The 23,649-nt window shown below is 40.5% G+C and overlaps 1 protein-coding gene across 2 annotated transcripts in view; it reads left to right on the forward strand.

The window, feature by feature from the left end:
- The first annotated feature begins 4,057 nt into the window (after nucleotides 1-4,057).
- LYN (LYN proto-oncogene, Src family tyrosine kinase) overlaps nucleotides 4,058-23,649 on the forward strand; it is a 45,692-nt gene continuing 26,100 nt past the window's right edge. Inside the window, exons 1-2 of one of the 2 annotated variants that reach the window (XM_052703174.1) lie at nucleotides 4,058-4,218; nucleotides 23,426-23,562. In XM_052703174.1, coding sequence (XP_052559134.1) covers nucleotides 23,431-23,562 — 132 coding nt within the window. In that variant the 5' untranslated portion in view covers nucleotides 4,058-4,218; nucleotides 23,426-23,430. The remainder of the gene's footprint in view (nucleotides 4,219-23,425; nucleotides 23,563-23,649) is intronic. The other variant, XM_052703175.1, reaches the window with a different exon arrangement.

Below are 23,649 nucleotides of genomic sequence, written 5' to 3' on the forward strand. Positions count from 1 at the left end.
GGAGGAAGGCAATTTGGACAGTTCACAGAATACACATAGGCCATTTTCAGTCTCCATCACAATACTTGAGTGCCATGCCACAAACACAACTAAGCTCATTGCAACCAGTTTTCAAACTTGCTAGCTGCTGAACATGCTTTGGTTCACTAATGAGCATTTATTTCTGCTCACAGACATGAAACAAGTTGGGGGGCAGGGGAGGGGTAAAGGATTCCTGTGTATCTCAATAAAAAGGTAATGGTGGGTGAATCAAATATCTAAGATCAGCAAAGACACGGAAGAAGGAGATTTTTCTTTACTTCAAAAATTAGAGTATCTCAAGGTAAGAACTTTTCCTATGTGCTGTATTACTATGGCTCATTCATGGGAATTTGAATAAACTAGATGAAATAAAAAAAGGGTGCCTTTAGGATTAATGACCCAAAAATATCAGTGTAATAAAACATAGCGGGCTGTGCAATAGACACAGGAAAGATTCCTCTCTTTGAATCCACTGAGTAGGTGCCATGTTAGCTTGAATGACAGGTCAAACGCAGGAAGAGCCGAATAGGGATCTGCCCATTATCCCCTAAAGTGTTTTTAAATCATCCAGAAAAGTCAGCATGCAAATCTGATCATAAAGTAAGACAGGTCACATTTCAAATAATTGCAATGGAGCTGAAATTGAAATTAGGAAGTTTTTTTGTTTTCGTTTTTTTTTCCACCAGGCTTCAAACTGCAAACAAAAAGGAGAACTTGTGAAATAATATCCAGAAATATGAGTGCATTAAGTTTCTTTGAAAAGTCTTCATCAAGAAAAGCACATTTCTTCAAACAAAATTTGAAAATAATCTTCTTGCAATGTTCAGTCCATCTTCCCCTTCAAACACAGGGTACAATAGGGAAGGAGGCATTGGAAAATGAATACCAAAACATATTGCTTTCATTTTTGCTTATAATTCACTTTTCACTGCTTCTTTAAAAATCACTTTGTTCAAAAGAGGGGTAACAATTCGGGCTCCAACTATTTAATGATAATCTCTCGAGGAAGAAATAAAATATAGAAAAACAATGCGAGCAGTGACCACATAAATGCTGGAATTTCTGAAGAAAATATATTACGCTGTCAATGAAATGAGAACAAGGCTCCAAAGCTGCCTCAGTGTACAAAGCCAGATTATTTATTGTTTTAGCTTTGCATGCATCTTTGATCTCCCTTCCCGTCATTCTACAAAGAATTTAAATCTCTGTAAACCTATTTTGGAACAAAGTGATCTTTTCCGTGCTTTTTTGCATTGATTGAACCTGAGTGTTCCTTGAGATCTCTCAAATGACTGCTCTGGATGCTACAGTTATGATTTCATGACTAACTAGCATTCTTCTAGCACATCATCTTCAAGCACAGCATAGAAAGTAATCAGAAGCTGTGGAAGCAGGGAGTAGAAACAGTGAGAGACACATTTCTTTTGAAGCCTGCTGTTTGCATTGCCTGTGATAAAATCTAATTTACTGTCAGACATTGTCCCCTACATTTAGTGCTAACATGTTCTCCCAGATACAGCCTAAATGATGACTGGTTCAGTAACCACCTACATGAGTGAATAATAGGATTGTTAAAGACTCTAAAGGCTTATGTATATGACAATAATTAACAGTGCCTGAGGGAACACTGCTGGACGTTGGAGCTCCAAGAATACAGATTAGCTTCATTCTCAGCCCAGGCCAGTTATCACTCTCAAAAATTTCCAGAGCTGATCTGGAAGTTAACATGGGCCAGAGACTATTCAAACAGGAGTTTGCATGTAGTCCCCTTATTTGAGATGCCAAGAGAGTTTAACAGTGCGGACACCATGGGCTGTTACAGAGCCAGCTGGCCTTGGCACAGAATTGTCTTGCAGCCATGTTTGATTCAGTAGTAGCAACATAGTCTGGGAATCAAGCCTGCCCAAAGCAGAAAATAAATTGCCAAGTATAAACTCTAGCTGGCTAACAGAATTCAAGACTTTTTTACGAGGACTTTCAGTGCAGTGATAGGCATGAAGTTTCTTTCACATTCCATTTTATGTTCCCCATACCCACCAACTTTCCTGATCTAAACATAAAGACATTTTAAAATACATGACTAGCAGTAGATACAAAGATGTAGGGAGGCTGAAGCAAGTCTTTATTTTTCCTTCTTGATGAGTATATAATTAAAGAGAGTTCCTTTCCTGCTTATGCTGTACAAGGCTAGACTTGGTGCATATCTGTCTTACGAGAAGGAATTACAGTGCATAAAAAGGTGACTTATTTCAAATGATACCAACAACCTGTCTTTTTTTCTTAGAAAGTACAAAATATTTATTCTACTTCAATTCTTCTATGTATTAGCTCTTTCTGGGCAGAACGGATTAGTTTCTGCTACGCCTGCTGGATCTAATACTTGATAGCAGCCCACTGAGGACACTTCTAAAGTTTTTTGATTCTTTTGAATTATTCACACTATAGGCGAGATTGCATTTTACTAGATCTCTAAACTCTAGATTATACATTTATAAAACTCGGTTCCATTTTATTTGCAATAATGCTTTCGTGGGAGAAAGTGAATTTTAAAACAAGCAGAGAGAGGAAATGGGAAAGAAAAGAAGGCCAGTGTGGGCTCTGCTCACCACTTCTCTCCAAGATACAAGACCAAGGAACTTATCCTGTAAAGGAAAAGGGAAGCATGAGTCACTAGCAATAGGACAGGTGGGACTGATTTAGAAATGAGGCAAATCACATTCTGATTGCTTCTACAAATACAGCTTTCTGTGGCATCAAGGTAGTGGTGCTCAAGCCACAGCCTAGAGAGAGGACTGCAGTGCGTTCTAGTTGAGTGATTGTGCCAACTGTACATCACTGTGTGTGGCAGACCTTCAGATCCGTGCCCGAGTTCTGTATGTTCCATTATCAGTTTGCTTTCCTGGGAACAGTTTAGGTTCTTCTCTTAACCTCATAGGGTATGAGCTGCTTTGGGATACTTTCAGTCACTGGGATGCTCCGACGGAAGGCCTCACCAGCTCTACTCCTAGTTGGGCCTTATTAAAAAGGATGCAGAGATACTTTAGCGCATCTTGTGGCTACTGCCATTTTTATTGTTCTCCAAACTTGTTCCACGGTCTTCATATGTTGAAAGCATAAAAGCTTTTCTTTTGAATTTCTGCCTTTGAAATCCCCATGACTTGAACTTGCCCAGGTGGCCTGGCAGGACACACGTGATGTCCTGATTCCAGTTCTTGTGCTGATCAGCTGCATCCTCTAGGCAGTATGTCTACACACCCTTATTTCCTGTTTAGAGTTTTGCTGATCTATGTGATTTTATTTCACTTTTCACCAGGCTAGTAAGCCATTCTTTGTTTTCTCCCAAGCCAGCTTTCCAGCTTTTGCAGTCTTCACAGAATCACAGAATGGCTTAGGTTGATTATCTTCTGGACCCACTCCAACAGCTCCGTGTCCATCTTGTGCTGGGGGCCCCAGACCTGGACACAGTACTGCAAATGGGGCTTCACAAGGGCAGAGCAGAGGGGGACAATCCCCTCCCTCTCCCTGCTGGCCACCCCTCTTGTGATGCAGCACAGGATACAGTTGGCCTCCCAGCCCCCATGGATCTTAGAGGCACCGAAAAAGTTGCCCATGATTTTTAAGGCTGTTAGTGGAACAATTAACCTCTTTAGTTTTCTCTCTGGGGCTAGCACTGTCACACCCCGTTGTAACACATAACGAAGGCCATACAATTATCTCCCAGTCACGGTTGCCATACTCCCATTGGTGCCAGGCAGCGGTCTCTTTCATAGCTCCTGCCACACCTCGCTCCTCTCCACAGGACACATTCCTGCTCCTCCAGGAGCTTCCTTGCCTCGGGGCAGCTCCGCTCCAACAAGGGGCTGCGCCAGCGCGTCCCGTTCACACCCCAACAACCCCCGGCCGACGGCTCTCCGAGCTGGCAGTGGACAGCGAGCCCGGCCTCGAAGCAGCCTTGGCCCACACCTTCCTACCGAGAGCGCTTTCCCCCAGCCCGTCCGCATGCAAATTGCAGCCCCGCACCAGGAAGTAGGCTGAGAACCTCCCAGCCAACCGCCTGAAGCGGAGCGAAGTTCCTCCGCCGGCTGCGCCCGTCTCCCGGCCGGCGGGGCAGCAGCGCCGCGCTCCGCAGCTCACGCCCGGCAGCCCCCGGGAACAGTGGAGTTTCCTCGCTGCTTCCCAACTTTCGCACCCGGGAAAGTAAGTGCCTCCGCCGCCCAGGGGCCGCTTTGCGGGCGGGAGTCGGAGCTGGAAGAGGCGGGATGGAAGAGGAGGAGGAGAAGGAGGAGGAGGAGAAGGGGGGCAGCCGGCCGGCCCGAGGAGCTCCTGCTCGGGGTGCTCCATGGGCGCGGGGAGGGCGGAAGGACGGCGGAGCCTGGAGGGTCTTGGGGCAGTTGGGGTCGCAGAAGAACGTTTTACTTCTTGTCGCTGTGCCCTGCTTGCTGTGTCAGGCTGCTCGGAGCCGGGTGTCTGAAGGCAGAACAGCAGCCTCAGGAGGAGAGGTGGCCCCCGGGTATTCCTCCTCAATTGCTTTTTCCAGGAGGAATAGTTTCTGGAGCATCGCCCAGCTTAAAGCTGCTTCCTCTTTGCTGTGCGCTCAGGCGTACTTTGGCTTAAAAGAAAACGGCATTGTGGTGTTTCTTATGTGGTGTTTCCTGCTGGCTGCTGCCGTGACGATGCTGTGTGCCCAAGGAGTGGTCGCCGGGGGCTTTCTCCTGATTTTGATTTCGGATCTGAGTGTCAGGTTAGGTCTGTGTAGTTCTGCATTTGGCATTTCTGTTGAAATTGCATCTCCTGCGTGTTGGCAGCAAATGCATTCATGAGAACTCGTCCTCCTGCTCCACTGACCTCAGTTGGAGCGAGAAACTGAAGAGATTAATACTTAAAATCTGCTTAGCTACGTGTATACACATCTATACAGGAAATATCCTGTATATCCACATACGGATATGACTTCCCTCCCTATGTATAGGGAGCACGACGGTTCTTATTCTATTGTTTTCCCTTAGCCCCCTGATCAGTACCTCATCCCTTGCCCTTCATTCACACCTTTGAAAAAATCCCAGTCAGCTCCATCCCATCTTAGCACAACCAAATGCCAATTGGAAGCGACCTGAAAGAGTTCTGTAATCTAGACATCTTAATGTTAGCTGCAGGTATGAATGGGGGGGGTAATTCTATGCCGATCGTAGTACTACTAAAGAGTTATTTTTTTCCTTATTAAAAAAATATTTGTTGTTGTTGTTGGGAAATGGCTAAGCTACACTGCTGAAACAGCTCAGTTTTACCAAAGAGAATCACATCATGGGACTTGTTTCAAACCCAGTGCTGTATGCGGAGAAGGCATTGCTTGTGCTTTGTGATAGAACTTCATGTCTTTACAGTAGGTACCACCACCAACACTGAAGGGTGTGTGAGAAAAATCATAGCTTTCTCTGAAAAAGCAGCAACAGGCTGCAGCAGAAATCACTTTGATGCTGTTAAATAGGATGTTATAAAGTCTTGGGCAAAGATTAAAAATTAATGAATTCTGTGATCAACAGATTTCTCATTCTGTTTCTCTCTTCTGAAATTTGTGGTGTTTTTCTTTCTCCTTTTCAGTTTTGTGAGCTATAGACTAGCTAGAAATGAATTGACTTAATAACATGGAATTCTATTTTAATTGTATGATGTTGACATATATATATATATTTAACCATAATGGTGTAGAATGAACTTTCTAGTCAGTACAGTAGTTGTCTGACTTGAAGTCATTCTGCTTTTCTCCTGCAGTTTGTTGAATAAATAAAGTTGAGGTTGTTTACATCTATATGTTTTCCGGTTTGTTTCTGTATGAAGGAAAGGCTGACGCCTTGTAAGTGCCTTTGACCAGCAGAATTGTGCAATGACTTTTACTGACAGTGCAATGAATTACAAAACTTGCACATATGAAGTAAAACCCAATTGCCTTTCAGATGTTTAATATTCCTTGCTTTTAACGTTATGCTTTCAAGTGTATTTCCATAAATATGATGTTTTCTTTTGCATGTACTTGGGAATGTATAAGCAGCTCTCTTGTGTACTGTTTTCCTCTATTTTATCTGCGTAATTGAAGCTAGCTCCTTTCTTATGACTTTGTTGGCTCCTGTAAGGTAAATAGCATCAGGCAGCAGCAGGTATTGTGGGAAGGAATTCTTAAAACACGCACTGCAGATAGTCCAAGGCCCTAGGAGCTGTAATGTGGTGACTCACAAGACCAGAGATACAGTGGCTGGCCTTCCTTGTGTTGCATGTTGGAGAGAGGTGCTTGACCCATCTATAGCTATTCGGGAGCATTTAAGAACTGCAGCATTTAATCTGAGATGTGATTCCATTTCCGTCTTGAAAAGGAGGCTCTTTTCTATCTGTATTTTGCATGTTGGAATCCTAATGAACATCTCTGAGGTTTTTGAGAAGAAAACTAGTGGCCGTGAGCCAATTTCTGTTTTTGTTGATGCGCTGGGAGATCTGAGGAGGAAGCAAGGTCTTTCCTGCTCTTCATACACGTGTGTTCTGAGCAAAGGGCGGCTGTGACTTTATTTCTTGTGTTCAGGGAAGTGTAGAACCAATTTTACTCCTGGGGTTCACGGAGTTCTTTGTAAAGGCAGGTCTTTGCAAAACTAAATGAGCACAGAAAACAAGCAGATGAGGCACAGCATGAAGGGTTTCAAAAAAAAAAAAAAGGTGAAGGGACAGTAAACATGGAGTAGGATTCCTTGCACTCTGCTTGTGGCAGCACATCTATACACAGAGTTGCGTTGATCAACACCAGTGATCCCCAAAGAATGCAAGATGTCATGTGATAGTGCTAGGGATGAGAGGAGAATTCACTGACTGGGAATCCTTGTGTGAGCTTGGTAACGAGCTGGTGATACTTCCTCATGGATCTGTGGAGCTGAGTTTATAAATAATTGCACAAAATCACGCGTATCTGTTAAACAGTCTGTTATTTCATCCTTAGAGCATTTCTGTCTCTGTGAGTAGCAGCTTCATTCTGTAGAATAAACATTGCCTGGTTTTTCTTTCAGGCTATATTCCCACTTTTGTTAGTTATCTGCTGCTTTATTTCTCTCATTTATTTGTGTAATCTCTTTCATATGAGTGTAGGAGTGCTAAAGAGAGAAAGACTTCCCAACTTACCAAGTGATGCCGCAGGAAACTGTGTAGATAAGCAATATAAAATTACATTGAAATAAAAACAGCCAACAGCCTGTAGTGAAGCAAACAAGTAGGAGGAGACTGCCCTACTACAAACAGCTACAGTACCTTCCCAAAGAAACTAGCTTATACTAACAGAAAGCAAATACTAAGTAACTGTCCGTGTTGTGTATATTCCTAGCTTAAATTTAAATGGCAATTGTCCTTCAGGGAAGGATGTAAATGTCTGTGCTTTCTTATTGATTTTTGTGTGATGCAAATGCGTTTCCTGTTGATGTGGTCATCAAATGGTGTCATTTCTGAGGCTGAATCATCCACAGTGGTGTTCGGCATCTTTTCTGAAGATGCGGGTTCATGGTACAAAATGTAAATGCAGAACTGCATCTTGTGCTGGAAGTGTTTGCTCCAAGTACTTAAGAAATACTTGTATTCATAGCATACCCTGAAGAACTATTCATTGGGGTGAGTAATTAGTTGTTTTTGTCAGCTGAGCATCAGAAGAGAGAAGATATCCTGACAAACACCGCTGGAGAGAGTAAGAGGACATGTAGGAAAGGTGAAGAGTGTATGAGTAGATTTCATTTCTTTGGGAGAAAAATGGAAAACCAACACTACTCAGGCCAGCGTCTCTTTACTTTAGGAGAGCATCGCCTGTCTGTTTCAAAGTGCTGGCATCTTAAGTATCTACAACTGATTCCTATCTTTGCACAGTGCTGTGGTCAGCTCAAAGTACTGAAAAGATAAATGGTCTGTACAGTGTGACCTTCTTCCTCTATGGTCTCTGTTGCATGAGGACGGGCTAGTTCTTCCTGTCTAAACTGTGGTTGATGCATTGAAGAATTTGTTACTTGATTTGCAAAGGCTTCCTTTTTACTTTATACATTCATTTGACCAAGCCATAGAGAGAAGTTCATATAAAAGTTCCTGTAATAGCAAACTGCGAGATGTTAAAACTAAAAAATTAGGTAGCTCACCATATGGATAGAAGTACAGGATACATCTTTTCTTCTGGAATGATAGCTTTTGGAGTTCTCTTTGTTTTAGCAAGCTCAGCCTACTGAAACAGAGAAAAGTTTGGAAGGAATGGACTCTATCTGAGGTAGGTTCCTAACTGCTTATTAGATGGTTTAACAGAAAGCCATTTCAGGAAGCTTGTCACAAAGTTCATTGCCTGTTAAGTGGATTTATATCAGTAAACCACTAATATTTTGTCTTATTTTATGTTTGCTTCTTTAGTTTGTACAGATAAGTACATAGAAACTACTTTATTTCTTTAGTTTGTTTGTTTTCTTTTTGATGGCATTTTATATTCAAGCTGTTTCTTGAAACAAGTTATTACAGAAGTTAGTGCAAAGGTAAGAATATTTGGCTGATAAACAGGTTTGTTCTTTTCATATATGACTATACTAGACTATTCTTGCAACAATGTTAACATTAGAAGTCAATTCCTGTGTTATGCTGATGTATTTGTAAGTTAGTAGGTCTGACCTATGAATGAGTTTTACTCTATCTATCTTGATAATGAAAATATGTCCCAGTTTTGTCATTGGCATGGGAAATATTCTAAGTAACAGTACATCTACTGCATTTATTGAAATTGCCAGCTCCATCATCGTGAGTCTCTTATTTGTTAGATTCAGTGGGTGGAAGCTCTTTTTCTCCAGGGCAATTCCATCCCTGCCATGTATTTTGATGTGATATCTGAACCTCTTCAGTCAGTGCTGATTGCCCTAGCGTGACTGTGTTTTAGGTCCGGACAGATGGCAGCTGGAGAGCACAATTGAAGTGATGGTCAGTACTGGTGTCAGTGTCACTGAGGAAGTGAAAGTTTTTGGCAAACACGCAGGAAGGGGATGGGCAGGAGAAAGAGGAAATCTGACGTTGGATGTTCTGTGTTCAGTTTGTTCAAAACGCTCTCCAAGAGGCATTTGAACATGTAGCTGTGGGGTAGCAAAGCATGCAAATGGGATTTAAAGGACGTTTTTACATTGCCAAAGGTTTGCTAACCTATACGAAGGCTGAGGAGCAGTGTTACAGCCCTGTCGGTGTATAGAAGAACTTGCCCCTTAAGCAACTCTCCTGCTTGATTGCTAGCATGGCACTTTGTATTCCTTTCTCTGTCCCGCAAGGTCTCTGTGCTGTCGCCGCTTGCCAGCAGTGCTCACGCTGGCTGAGCAAGATACTAAAGCAGCTATCCTGGTGTCAGTGAAGAAGCACCGTGCCATATTAAGGTGAATGGTAAGCCCATTTCTCTTGGCACTTAGATGACCTGGTTGATTGGCTACAGACAGCAGTTCTGCAACTGGGCCTGACTAGGAGAGCTTACTTCCTTTGAAAATCCCCCTCTTAATTTGCTTGGTAGCAGTTCCCTTCCCTCTACCACTCACCAGAGTGACAGAAAAGCATTAGAGTCACACCACTTTGAGTGATACTGTTAATAGCAATGTCCTGTCCTCCTCTTTTTTTTTTTTTTTTTTTCTTATTTCCTGGAAAAAAGAAATATTTCAATCTTTTTCCTGCCATAACAGTACTTTCTTCCTACCGCTGTTTTCAATTCCCACATCATTTTATTTCAGCAGTGTCATTCTGTTTCTGTCCTGCTTTGTTTTGGAGACTGTCAGTGGTACAGGTCATTTATTTCATCTCTTGATTTGGATCTCTGTGCAGTAACTTTTTCTTTTTCCCCTGTCACAATGTAAGCCTCTGTGCCTTGCATAATCTAGTTGCCTTTTGTAATCTACATGTGCTGCCTTATTAGGGAATAAGTGCCCATAAATATGTACCTCCAGCCTCTTGCTCTGAAGTCCCAGAGTGTCTGGCTCAGCAGTACTGATATGGTCTTTGCAATGTTTTCAGAAACCATTGCTTCCTTATAGGGCAGCTCTGTTGTTCTATAGATGGCCAGAGTCCTTTATCTAGAATTGGTACTTTGTATAAATGCAGTCTGTCTTTAGAGTAAGCTGTTAGTTGCGTTTGTTTTAAAAGCGTTCTTAGCTTTACTTGAAATAGGCTAATTTCCTTCTTAAATGTAACCTGTGAGTTGGCTGCTACCCCTTTGTCTGCTGTCAGCTGTCTGTGATGCTGCTTCTAGCTCTCTTGGATCAGGTTTTGTTTCTCTTGTATGCAGGAAGATTTTCTGTGCTGTGTATGAAGGCTTTTGCAGCCAGTGTTCATCCTCCTCATAAATCCACCTGGTTTCACTGCAGCAGCATGGATTTATCAACATGCATGCTAGCCTGGAAGAAGAAACCAAGGCTTGACACTGAGTGTGTGGTGCTATAGCAGCTCAAGCCCCAGGATTTCTGGGCTGTGCTCTGGTGGCAATGTGCCCCAGGTACCCTGTCCCCTTGGATAGTGAAATATAAAGGAGTTAGCATTGAGAGAGCAGTACAAGCTTTGAAAAATCAACTTATGTGGAGCAAGCACCAGCAGGAAAGTGGTTTATCTGAGGGAGTGGTGAAGTGGGGGAAAAAGGTCCTTCAAGTGAGGTATATGTTTTAGATGAAACATTTAAGCAGGTCTGGGTGTATTGGATTCATTGGATTTCATGTCAGAAAATGGAATATTCAGCTTTTTAATACGTTGTTTGAATTGGTGATGTGAATATTGCTCTTTTGTAATGGATTTAACTATTTGCTATTTGTCTTTTCCTGATATGATTTCCTTGCTTCGTTGGCAAAAATAAAAATATCAAGATGCTTGGTATGGTGTGACACAGAAAAGTCATTGCTCCTTTGAGCAGTGATGCAACCCTTTTGGTTATTATACATTCTGAATCTTGTCATATCCATTGAAAAAATGTGTTTGCCTAGAGTCTGAAGTTCTCTGCCCTATTAGTTATTTTTTGCTGTTGATAATTTTTTTCTCCTTTTATCTTTTTGTTTATCCGAACTTCCCTCTTCACTTGTTTCCCAATATTAACCTCATTTCTGACCTTTCAGGGATTTCCCCTTCACCTTTTCTCATATGGTTTGTATAGTCCTGAGAACTTCCTGTGCATTCCCACAATATTAAAGTGTTTTCATTGTATGGGTCTTAATTCTATGAGATTAAAACATAAGTTCATTGTGGAGTCATTACAGTTTTCCTGAGCAAGTCTTAGATAATTGTGAACAAATACTGATTTATTCCTAGCTCTTGCTTGGAAAGTTAGCTGAATGCTGGAGACATTGCAGCAGCAAAAGTTGTATATAAACAATGGAGCTTTTGCACTGCCTGTGGTTTTTGCTCACTAAGGTATAATCATGCAGTTTGCCTGTGAGCTCTGTATTTCACACTTGAAATTACAAAGGTTACAAATTTTATCGAGCAGCCAGTACAGTTGTAATAAGAGAGCTGTAAAATTATTGCAATCTGTAGTATGAATGTGAAAATAGTTCTTCTTAGGGACCTCGCCTTTACCACGTGTCTAAATCTGCTAAAATTATCATTTGTTTTTGTGCTCATTGAGGTCTGCGTCCTGCACTTTGCTTAAAAAGTCCTGGCCTGAGCTTCTGTGAGATGTCAATTACAGGATCAGAGCATGATTCAGTGGAAGTGGCTCTGGTCATAATTGATAGGTTGGCATCTGCAGTCAACTGCTGGGCTTCTGAGCATTGAGCAGGGCTAGGAACAACAGAAAACATAAATACTCTGCAGTCTTGATGCTTTGTGAACGGATCACCATTGATTTTAGAGAGAGGAAAAAAAATGTCAGGCACAGCCAAAGTAGTAGCAGTGGTCAAAGTATTAAAGGATTTCTGAAAATGAAGGAAATGGAAATGTTAAGCAAATGCTGCGTGATTCTTCAGGTCTGAATAAAACGAAAGCGTTGTCCTCTGCTTAGAACTTCTGCTTAGTGTAGCACAATTTATCCCAGATGTAAAAGGATTCAAATCAAGTTAATGTTCTTGCATAGCTGCTGTTACAAGATTTGGATAACTTTTTTTTTTTTTCCTCCCTTTTCTCATTTTTGCTCTTGAGAAAGGTCCCCTGCAAAGACGCACACGTTTGCAATCCAAGGTGCGCTGTTATTCCTAAGGATGTTTGAACTAGGGACAGCCAGCTGAGCTGGCGTGCCGGTGCTACACAATCCTTTCTCAAAAGCTTCCAAATTCCCGTTCTCATCCCTCTCTGAAAGATGGAAGAATGTACAATATTTGATTTTGGTTAACTTTGGAGAAACTACTTATTCGTGCTCACGCGTGCAGCAAATGTGAAAAGAATGCTTAGAAACTTGAGTGTTGGTTCTTACTCCGTGTTTGTTCAGTGACATGTATTCCTCTTTACTGTCACCTCAGCTTGAGTGGGTTGTTTCACAAGATTTTAGTAAAGTGTACTGCCTTTCTGTGCCAGGTTTTCAGTCCTGATCTTCTTTGCATTCCTTCTGGATTGTTTGGTACATTTACGTCTGTCTCTATCTCTTCACAAAGTCCTGATCTCAATGACGTCATCTAAAAAAACTCCAGAAATTGCTTACGCTGTAGCTTTTCTAGTTTTATTTTCAATATTTGTAGCAAACTGTTGCTCAGACAATTTCCTCTGACACGTCCATGTGCACCCCAAATTATGGCATTTGCTTGGATCCGTTCACTGAGGTAGGAAAGTTACCTAGATTGTGCGCATTTTAAATTCGGTGCTCCCAGAGGAATAGAATTGACATAGAGTTTAAGTTAAATGGATGAATTATAAATGGACCAGTGCCAGAATGTGGATTACACCTTTGAAGTTAAAGGTTGTTCTGCTAATTACACCAGTGAGAAGAAGGTTGGGTGATTCCTGTCATGAATGCTTACACAGTTAGCACTAAATGTTCTCCTAGTATTACTGGAAAGTCTGAATATAGCACAAGACATCGTTTCTGCTACTGTAATTTACTGACACTGGATTTGACACTAATTTTTATAGAACTATTGCAACTTCCTTTTGCAACTGAAGAAAACTTGCCCAGGGTTTGCAAAGTTCCAAGAGGAACTGCAGTCTGGGTGAGAGTAGTAGTATGCATCAGCACAACTGATTTAACCCCAGGTTTTCATCTGAGTTCAGAGCTCACCCTTAAAACTTAACTACATTCCTCAGGACATTGTTCTGTTTGGGAAGGGTTTCTCTGAATATACAGCATGCCAAGGACAGTGCAGCTAATGAAACACAAAATAGTCTGCTAGAGAAGTAGATCTTTTTTGCTACTTAATTATATGTTGGCTTTTGAGAGGGATGGAAAAAATACCTGTTTTGTGAGTTGTTTGTGAAAATCAGTGCTTCAGAGAGGCACCCCAGTCACAGTGTGATGCTACTGTAATGAGATTGCTATGTTTCAATGGCAAGTTTGTTTGTGAGTATGTGTCAGCATTTGAACATGGAGGTGGTGCCAGATTAAGACCTCGAACCAAAGGTGGAGTACAGTAAAAGCAGCATGATGCAAAGTAATGTGGGATGGAAAATGACCAGGCTAGTAGAGAGTTAATATCCATTGATATAGAAATCACTCATCAGTAATTTAATCGCAACTAACTTAATTAGGTGCTGAAAATGAGTTATAAGAGTTCTACTAACTTGATTTATTCCATAGAGTTAAAATTACCTGAATTTGGGAAAACAAAAGCTAATATACACTGATGAATCTGCTCCCTTTTACTTCAATACAACACACTGAAAACAGAAGATAAACTCAAAGAAGAAGTGGTGTACTTTCTATGAGGCCACCCTCAAAACCTTCACCATGAATTTTTTGGCTGTTGTCATACTGTGATAATTCCATTGTCTTTGAGTCCTCTGTTTACAGTGTGGCAGTATGAGAGTAATTTGTTACAGGTATGTCTCAAAGCAAGGCTTCATTTCTGCAAAAGACTTTTTATTTGTCAGCAACATCTCTAACTGATTGAAGGCCATGTTTATCAGTAACCAATCTCCCCTTAGTCATAGCAGCTGTTGGTGATTCTAACCAATACTTTGTTCGTATGTTTGTCAGGCATGTTGAGGCTGAGTAATAAGGGCTACCTTATTCAGATGGGATGAAGGAAGGCAAATATACCTTCCAATACAGCTACTGGAGGGTGCAGAAAGAGTGACGGATTTCAGCTGAAGAGCTACCTGGGGCACAGCCTGATGATGATACTTAAAGAGACAACCAAATTTTGAAGCACTTTACTAAATGTTAGAAAGCTGCTCGCTTTGTCCTGCATCGTCTTCTGAAACTTGCTGAAACTGGGAGAAGGTCACTAATTTCTCTTTCATGTATTACATAGTAAATGCAGACATTTGGTACTGCAAAATAGCTCATATAGAGCAACTGGTTGCTCGGTGTAATTTGTGTGGCTACAGCTTTGTCCACAAGTAAATTGACAGGTATGTTCAAATCAACAGTATCAGAGTAAAACTGCTGTGTGTATGAACAAGGCGTTCTGGACTGATGTAGAAATGTTTGTTGTACACCTCAAACTACACCTTGTGTGGGAGGCAAAGTGTAGATAGGGAGGGGAGAGCAAGGAGGTGGGTGAGTAGTGCAGGAGTGAAGGATAGGATGTAGGTTTGTAAATTGGCAAGACTGGCAGAAGTGACAGAGAGCTGCAGAGGTGTCAACTGTGCTGCAACTGTTCAAAAAGTGTTCTTTAAATAAATTAGTTAAAGTTTGCCCCTCTGTCCTTCAGTTTTGTGACTTTGTATCCATGGATTTCTATGCTTGGTGTAGAGGTACCCCTGGACTTTGCCCCGGAGCCTTATCATTTTTATGGGTGGTGTCCCATTTTCCTGTGCAATGGTGATTGTACCAGTCATTTACAATGGAGAGGAGAAGGATCCTACTGCTACTTGTAATAAATTGACATCTATAAAGCTCGGGTGTAGTAGGCAATGCAACACTCGGAGCAAATGCTGGACTACTGAACCTTTGGCACATTCACATTATTGACCAAAGCAGTGAATTTAAAGATGCACAAAATGTATGTGAATCACAGATTTGCTCAGACTGTGATCCTTTGAGTTTGCTCAAGGGAGTGTAACGCTTCTGAATACTTAGGAAAATTTTTGATTCTCCTTGGTATAGTGGTTTGGCCAAATTCTCATTTGGAAATGGAGATTTGCTTACATGAAGTTGCTGTTTCTCATTAGTAAAGGTTCTTTACTAGTGAAAAAAGTGATATTTTTATGTATAGTTTGCTCAACACTTAAGTTTGTAAAGTACTTGGTAACCTTCCCTTTAAGATGGTTAACATTTTGGCACACTTCTTTCCCTGTTCTGTTTCATATGATCCTTTTGAATAATTTGATGAAAGTATTTGTTCTGTTATGACAAATTAAGATGTTATTTGATCTTTTCCCCTATCTTCAAAAGGTAAATACAGTGGAAGTGAAGTTGAGGAAATGGGAGATGTGCTTGCCTGAGGGCTGGCAAAATGAATTAATTCATTGTTGATAATGATTCAAAAGTCTCGAGGATGCAGTTGAGGCAAATGACCGTAATAAAATGAAGCAAGTGTTATAAGGTCAGAAACCAGATGTTAGTTTAATATAAGACTTGATTTAAAATCAGTGCCAAAGGTACTGACTACATGAATCTGGCACGTTTTCACGATACATGAAGTCTATTATGCAATGTTAACAGAATTACAGTCTAACGTGGATTAACTTTCTTGTGCTTTGGTATTTTTATTCAATTGAATAAACAGGGAAAAGAATTGGTAGTTTGTATAATCATATTCTACATCATTTCAAAGTGATGTTTGACTTCAGAATTTTATTCTTATCCTTTTACAAGTGTAATAACACTGTTGTGCTACCATGATGGCATTAGGTACTTTCAGTTTCTTCGTGAGTTCCCTTATTTCTTAATTTTTAACTGTGGCAAATTTATTACATGAAACCAAGAAATTTAGGAGAAAGCTGTGGTGGATTCATAAAAAAGAGACAACACTTCTTTCTTGCTCATTGCTTGGTCCTCTCCCCATCTGCTATCTGTGCTAGAGCTACTGCTCTCATGTCATCAGTTGTGCTGATAACCATTATATTTGTTACCCTGTTATTCATAAGTTCCTGTAAAGGAGCTGAGCACTGAATAAACTTATCTTATCTTAACCCTGGAATTTAGAGGCTAAACAACAGAAGATTGGACTTTCAATTAGTATCAGTTGAATATAGGAAACTCTTTACGTGAACTGATACAGTTAGTTTTGCCAAAGTTACTCTATAAATGCAGTAGCAGTGGTTGTGGAGGGAAGTGCAAACCTTGTCTGACCACACATAATTTCTACTTAGCCATATTTGACTATTTCATTCTTGGAAGTTTGAGGTGTGGTAACTTAAAATCTCTTACTTTCTGTTTGTTAAAGCAGTGTTTTAGTTAATATTAGGCATCACATAGCTAGAATGCTGTATTTTTAAGTTAAAAATAAATTAAATTAAAAAAATAAAGAAAGGGAGAGGGATATAGAAGAAAAGGTTTCTCCTGTGTGTGCAACAAAACACATTGGTACAGCAACTGCAGGTATTTTATCACACCAGAGGTTTCCTGTTCTTATATTAGCTCTCTGGGGGATTGTTTTCTGTTTGGTCTGTTACACTGTACACTTTCACTGTAGTCAGATAGCAGCATGTTTTTTCTTTTCCCCATTCTAACTTGAAATCTGATTTAAAAAAACATCCTTAAGAAGTTGACTTAAATCAGAAACGTTATGTAGTCCTTCAGCTGATTTCAATATGCAGACCAATATGGGAGGGGGAAAAAAAGCCAAACAAACCAACAATGCCAAAAGGTGGAAGAATGGGTGTCAAAAATGTAATGAGTTCAGTAAAGTATTTTGTCAGCCCAGATTGGTGTGGTCGGAATGAGATATTTGTGTGCTCATGTTGGGAATTGGGTTGTGAAGGGGAGGAGCAGAAATACTGGTGTGGGACAGAAAAACCACATATTGCAGAAGTAAACATGATGGATCTGGAACTGTAACAGGAGTGCAAATGTTGGAAAAAATTAAGGAGAGAAAGGAAAATGATAAAAAATGAAAATAAAAATGAGATAACATGGACAAAGTTGAGTTTTCTTGCTCATAATGGCTTAGGAAGGAATTGTGAAAGACACTGAATAGGATTGTGGTGCCTGTCTGCTGCACTTCCCCAGACTCTTGTCTAGTTACATGTTCCTGTTGCTTTGAGACTTTTTTTTAATAGTTTCATTAGCAATAGAAAAAGTAGGAGAACAACTGGAGGCATTAGAAACACATGGGCAGTTGAGAATACTGTGCAGAAAGGACAGTCTGGCAAAATAACATGGAGAAAAGATGTAAGGACATGCTACCGGAGATATGAAAGTCTGCTCTCATGAGTTTGTCATTATGAAAAATGAGACAAGCCTGGATGTTCTAACTGATCACAAGATGATTACAAAAGGCCAGTGTGATGAAAGTTTGAAAACAGTAAATTCATTGGGGAACGTATTTCTACCTTTGGAAGAAACAGAAGTGCTGTTTGTTGCAAGGCAATGCTGAAAGTCATTTTGGAGCACATGACCAGCTCCTGCACTTAGGAGGGATGAGGTCAAGTGAATGCAGAGATGGGGATGTGGGCTTCTAGGTGGCTGGTGGAAATAGAAAAGACTGCGAGGGCTTGGTCCTTAAAACCTAGAGAAGAGAGTAAGAGATGCCACTTCTTCCTGATTACTTGAGAAGGTGAAGAGCCAGTTAGGTTCAAAGCTGTTATCAGCCCCAGAGAGTGTTTAAGACTGGGAGTTGTGAGATGGCCTCAAAGCCAAGTGTGGTGAGGATCTGAAACCTTTCACATTTTGTTCTTCCCCACTGCCATGCAGTAACCTCTGTATAAACAGAGCTTTATTACCTTGTTTCAAAGCTTGTATAATGCAATTGTACTGCCTTTTCCAGAAAGTAGTTGTTAGACAAGTAATAAAGCAGATAGCTCTAGTGAACCCTTGGAAAGTTTTATGGTTCAGCTTATGTGGTTGAGGATATCTCATAGACTGCTCCATACAGTACAATGATATTTGTTCTTCAAAGGTTACCCTGTTGGTTAAACAGTTTGCTGTCTTTGCTTCTTTATAGATGTGCATGTCAAAATATTATTTTAGCTTTGTCTCACCCTTTCCCAGAAAGAGAAGAAAGAAGTTTAAGGACTCCCTGTTTTTTTGTTTTTTTTTTTTCCTCTTGTTTTTAGCAATGCTGCCAGCTGGAATACAGTTTCTTACAATACAGTTACAAGTGGAGTCCCAGGCACATCTGTCATAGTAAACACTGGGTAGATGGAAGCTATTCTTGTTCTCTCTTATAACATTCAGGGCTCACGTCATGATTCGTGTCTCTGTGCCATCGGAGGGGCTGATTCAGTCTGAGAGACACGCAGATGATGTAATGTGGTCCAGTAGAAAAGTACTGAATTAAAAAGAGATTAAAATACATGAGATGAGGAGCGGCTGAGACGTACACAACCATTTCAGCAGAAAGGCGAGGGAAGAACAAACTGCTGAAGTTCCCCTAGCTGGTCTCTGCTGCAAAAACAAGATGTAGGAAGTGAAACAGGCCCAAAGATAAAAGCTGACCCAGGATTTCTCTGCTCTGAATAGTCTAATGTAATGAAAGTTACCAGGCAGCTGAGGCTTACAACGACAAGTCAGCAATGAAGTTTAAGATAAAGTCTAATTCCTTAAACTTGAAGATTGCATTTATTTCTGTATTTTCTGGAATGGGAAACTGAAGCAGTTGAAGGAAGGGAAGAATAAAGTTAGGGGATGGTATTGAGAAAGCAGGTGTTGGTGTCCTTGGACGGGGCTGGCTCACAGTTCTTCCTCTGAGTGGTTTAAATCCAAGTTTATTTGTTGTTCAGACCCTGAGTGAGTTTGTTTCTTTCCTCAAGACTCTTCTGCCTTGGCCTTGACCTTGAACATAATGCAGAGCAGTCTCACAAGCTTTATTATTCAGTGGATGTGATGAGAGCATCACAGTCTTACCTTCTGTCTTTGGTACTTGTGAAATAGCAGAAAAAAAAAAGGCAGGCATTAATGGCTGCACTAAGATAAAATAGAATTAAACTAGGGAAAAACAGAAGGAGGAAAGGATGTAATTTTCCATTTTTGAAAGATGTGTTTAAAAGACGAAGGAATTTACCCCTCTGCTCTCCAAGCTATTTTGAAGTCCTAGCTTTAAAAATGTTTTTGTTTTTGTAGTGAAAATAATTGCTTCCAGTTCTTTTACTTGGAATTCTGGAGACAGAAAGCTGTGTTAAAGATCAGAATAATTTGAAGGTCTTCATTTATTTCTTCTCAATGGACCATCTCTATCTCATTTGTACTGCAAGGACACACTTCTGTATATATGTATAATGGAATTGGTGGTGAAAATTTTAGTGCTGATGAAACTTATAATTGAATACAAATTCACTTTATGTGTCAGTTTAAGCACATATGTATGTAAGTGTTAAAAGCTGAAGCTACCCACAAAATTGATGTTTACATTCTTGATTGCTGTTCTTTGGATAAACAAATATTTATTGGCTAAAATAGAATTGTGCATATACCCACCATCACATTTGAAGTTCTTTAAAAAATACTTTATTATTGGAAGAAAAAAAAAGCAAGCCAACAAAGTGTTTATTTTAGTTGCTTTCTAAAAATTATTATCATAGGTAAAAATTAAAATAAAACTGCTCTAGAGAATTGAAAAATCTGTGAGGATTTGAGAATCACTTACATTAATGCATGACTTCAGAAAGGCCCAGATGTATCAGGGTGATTTTTCAGGAAAGGGTTTCCAATTTGCACTGTAAATACCGTGTGATTCACAAGGATGCCAATGGTTGCAACCGTGAGCAAAGAGAAAAGTAAGATCAGCTTTTAAGCAATGCAGGGGAAATTAAACCTCAATTGCTAATGGTGGCAGATGGACAGGCAGTGGTCACACAGTCTGTGACTGCTGGAAGCAGCAAAAGGCAGATAGCACAAGAGCACTTCTAGGATAGAGAGCAGCTTTTGACCTTCAAGTATTGTGCTGCTTTCTGGTACTCCGGAAATTTACTTTGAAATTAAGACCCACGTGCTGCCGTAGCAAGATGAAACAGAAGATAACAAGGGATTCAGTAGGAAAATTTAAAGCAAATGTCTCTATAGATATCAGAACAACAGTGAAGAGGATCTGTGTGGACAGCAAAGTACGTGGATGAATAGTGATACCTTCTGTACTGGAAAACTTTTGGGTGGAAAAAGCCTGAGTGAGGACTGACAGTATTTCCTCTGGTGTCTGTATTATTTTTATCTCTGAAGAACAATAATGTGGTGTCGTGTGTAATTATACTGTGCTCCTGCATTGTTGGTTGTTGTTTTTTTTTGGCTTTCCTTTTATATCTTCTCAAAACACTTCCTTGATATTCATTGTGATACAGGAAGAGAGAGCTATGCAAATAAACACTTGATACTAAGTAAAATATTTTATTTATGCATGGATTAACTTTCTCCCTTCAGAATTTCTTTATGAGTACTGTGTAGACTACACAAAAAATGCACTCTGCATACACTTCTTGCATTTCAAATCTATTCTGTTGAATGGGTAATATGCTAGGACTTAAAGTTCGTGATTAACTCTCATAATTATATAGCATTTTATATTTTGAAATCCATTATTTAATGTGCTTTGATTGAAGCTCTCCTTTCACTCAGTGCCTGCTATTTATACTAGCTCTACAAATGTTTATGTTGATACCGCTCTCAAAACCCTGGGAAGGAACTTTAGATTTCAGTATAATACTGTGGGTTATAAAACTGACAGTGCAGGTGAAATGCACTGAGTATATGCCCTTCAGTGCACACACTACACTCAATCAGTGTGCAGAGGCTTTTGAAAAAAAAAAAGAGGTACTGGAGGGAAGGGGACAGTAACTCCCCATTGAAGCACGTACTGTCTTCAGTACCAGCTTAGGGCTATTTGGTTATTGGAGCCCAATGCCAATTTTATAGAATCATAGAACGGCCTGGGTTGAAAAGGACCACGATGATCACCTAGTTTCAACCCCCCTGCTGTGTGCAGGATCACCAATCACCAGACCAGGCTGCCCAGAGCCACATCCAGCCTGGCCTTGAATGCCTCCAGAGATGGGGCATCCACAACCTCCTTGGGCAGCCTGTTCCAGTTCCACCCCCTGTGTGAAAAACTTCCTCCTAATGTAGATGTAGCTATGTTCACTGAGGGCTAGGAGTTTTCATCTCTCAGGGGAAAAAAGCAGTTCTTTGTGATGAGGTGCAGGATCTTCTTTTTGGTGCCATCACACGCACTGTTTCACACACTGTATTTGTGCAATTTTACGTGACATTGAGTATACTGCTGTGGGATTAGATAGCACCTGCACATTGATACTACTGTTCCATTGTTATTGTTATGAACAAATGTTAACCTTGAGCTTGCAACAGGACCTCACAACAGGCTCACTGCTCATGTGCTTTAAGCTGCCAAAAAAAAAAATCCAACAACAAAAAAAAGAACCCGTTAGTAAAAATGCTTTTCTGTGACTTTACATTGGTGCTGGGTGAACTGCGGTCTCCCAAGGTATCTTCAGGTTTCTTACAGCAATAGACAAAGGCAGTTTGGATCAAATTATCTTATGTCCTCAACTTCAGCAGTTTGTTCTGTAGAAGCAGAAATACTCAAGAGCAAAAAGGTTAGCGCTTAGGTGGCTAAATACCTGATCTTGCAGATACAGCAAGTAATTAAACACTGGGCTTCCAGTAGTCTAGGGTGAGCTTGCAAACAAGCAACTTGCTTACGGGTGTACAAAAATTCCCTGTAGACCATTTTACAATAGATCAAGAATCATTCATACATTCACAATTATTAAAAATAAGAATCCTCTTCTTTATCTCCTCCCTCCCCAAAGCACATAATCCATGCAGAAGTGAACGTTTGGAAAATCTTCCAGTGAACTTTGTCACAAACTAATATTAGGCATTGTGGATCTACACCTCTAAGGGAAGATCCTGGCTGCCTCCGAGTCTCTTTGTGCAGGAATGGGGCATGGAAATGTTGGCGCACAAGATGGAGAACCTCTTCTTTAGAGAGATGGAGGTGAAAGATGTAGTGTAGGGCGCTATGATCTAACTTCTCCAGCTGTGTTTTGTTCACAGCTGGCTTACTTCAGCCCTCCATCTGTGCTGAGCTCTTATTTTGTTTTACATTGTTCTTCAAAGAACTGGCTTTAAAGATTAATTAGGGCAGGGGGAGTGAGAATATATGCCTGCAAGAGAAAATATGACCGTGAACCTAGCATTAGAGCACTGACCTGAAAGGAGGGAGAGAGGAAGGAAGAAGAGGTTTGAAAAGCCTTCCTAGTAGATTCTTTCAAGAGTAAGTAAAATTGCTATCCTCCGAGGGAGGAATATAGAGATAACATTGTATATATGTTTGCTGAAGTGCTCTGTAATTACATCGTGGGATTAGCAGTCAGGTTCCAGCCATGCAGATGCTAGCAGCTGTATTTCATCTGACTGAGCATGGATGCACATTCTGTGGGAAGGATTATCCTTCTCATTTGTGTTGGAGAAGAAATACTTGTGTGGTGGTTTGTCATCACTGATACACCTACTGTCTGTTTTAAACTGTTGTAACAGGCTTATCTGGATAAGGAGATTGCTGAAGGTCACTGTAGCAGCATATCTGCCCTGGAGCTGGGACTGCACAGATCATCAGCCTGGCGTGAGACAGGGATTTGAATCCAGCCGAGCTCCCTGCTAGATTGGCAGATGCAAAATAAAGTGGGGACATACAGGCATGGCTAACTGCAGCTGCAGTTCTCATCATTCAGAGTGGATTATTTCTTTGTTTCCTGAAGATCTGCTACACTAGAGCCTCTGCAGTATTTCTTACAGCTTAAGAGCAGCCTTCTCTAAAACACCGAAACGGGTTTTCTCTACAGTAATTATATTTGCACTTCTATTTGTTTTGAAGGTCACAGAAGAATCAGAAAGTTGGAGAGGGGGTGATTGAGGAGAAAAGATGATAAATCAGAAAATCAGAAATGTTGGAAATGGTTGGAATGGGAAATGAATATTTTGAAATATTTACTTCATTTGTGGATTGAGACAATAAATCATTCGTTTTTTCCTTTGCATCAAAAAAAATCTTATAGTATGTGTTCCGAACATTAAGTTGTTCTTCCAGTGAACTACTGTGTATAAAAAGGAAGTAAATGTTTGCTACATAAACCAGATGACTCTGTGGGAAACTGCTTGGTTTATGGCATAATGTTTTGTTTAATACCTTTTTTATTCCAACAGGAAATATGGGATGTATAAAGTCAAAAAGGAAAGAGAATCTGCATGGAGATGGGCTAGATTTGAAGAATCAATCAGTACGTAAAACTGAACGAACTATTTATGTGAGGGATCCAACGTCCAATAAACAGCAAAGGCCAGTAAGTAGATAGTCTCAGGGGAGAATTCCACTAGCAAGATCAAAGCATGACTGGCATAGCTTAAATTTCAGTCCAAAACACAAGCAT

This window comes from Tympanuchus pallidicinctus, unplaced genomic scaffold, assembly GCF_026119805.1.
Source record: "Tympanuchus pallidicinctus isolate F22 unplaced genomic scaffold, pur_lepc_1.0 scaffold5, whole genome shotgun sequence".
Classification (NCBI taxonomy): domain Eukaryota; kingdom Metazoa; phylum Chordata; class Aves; order Galliformes; family Phasianidae; genus Tympanuchus; species Tympanuchus pallidicinctus.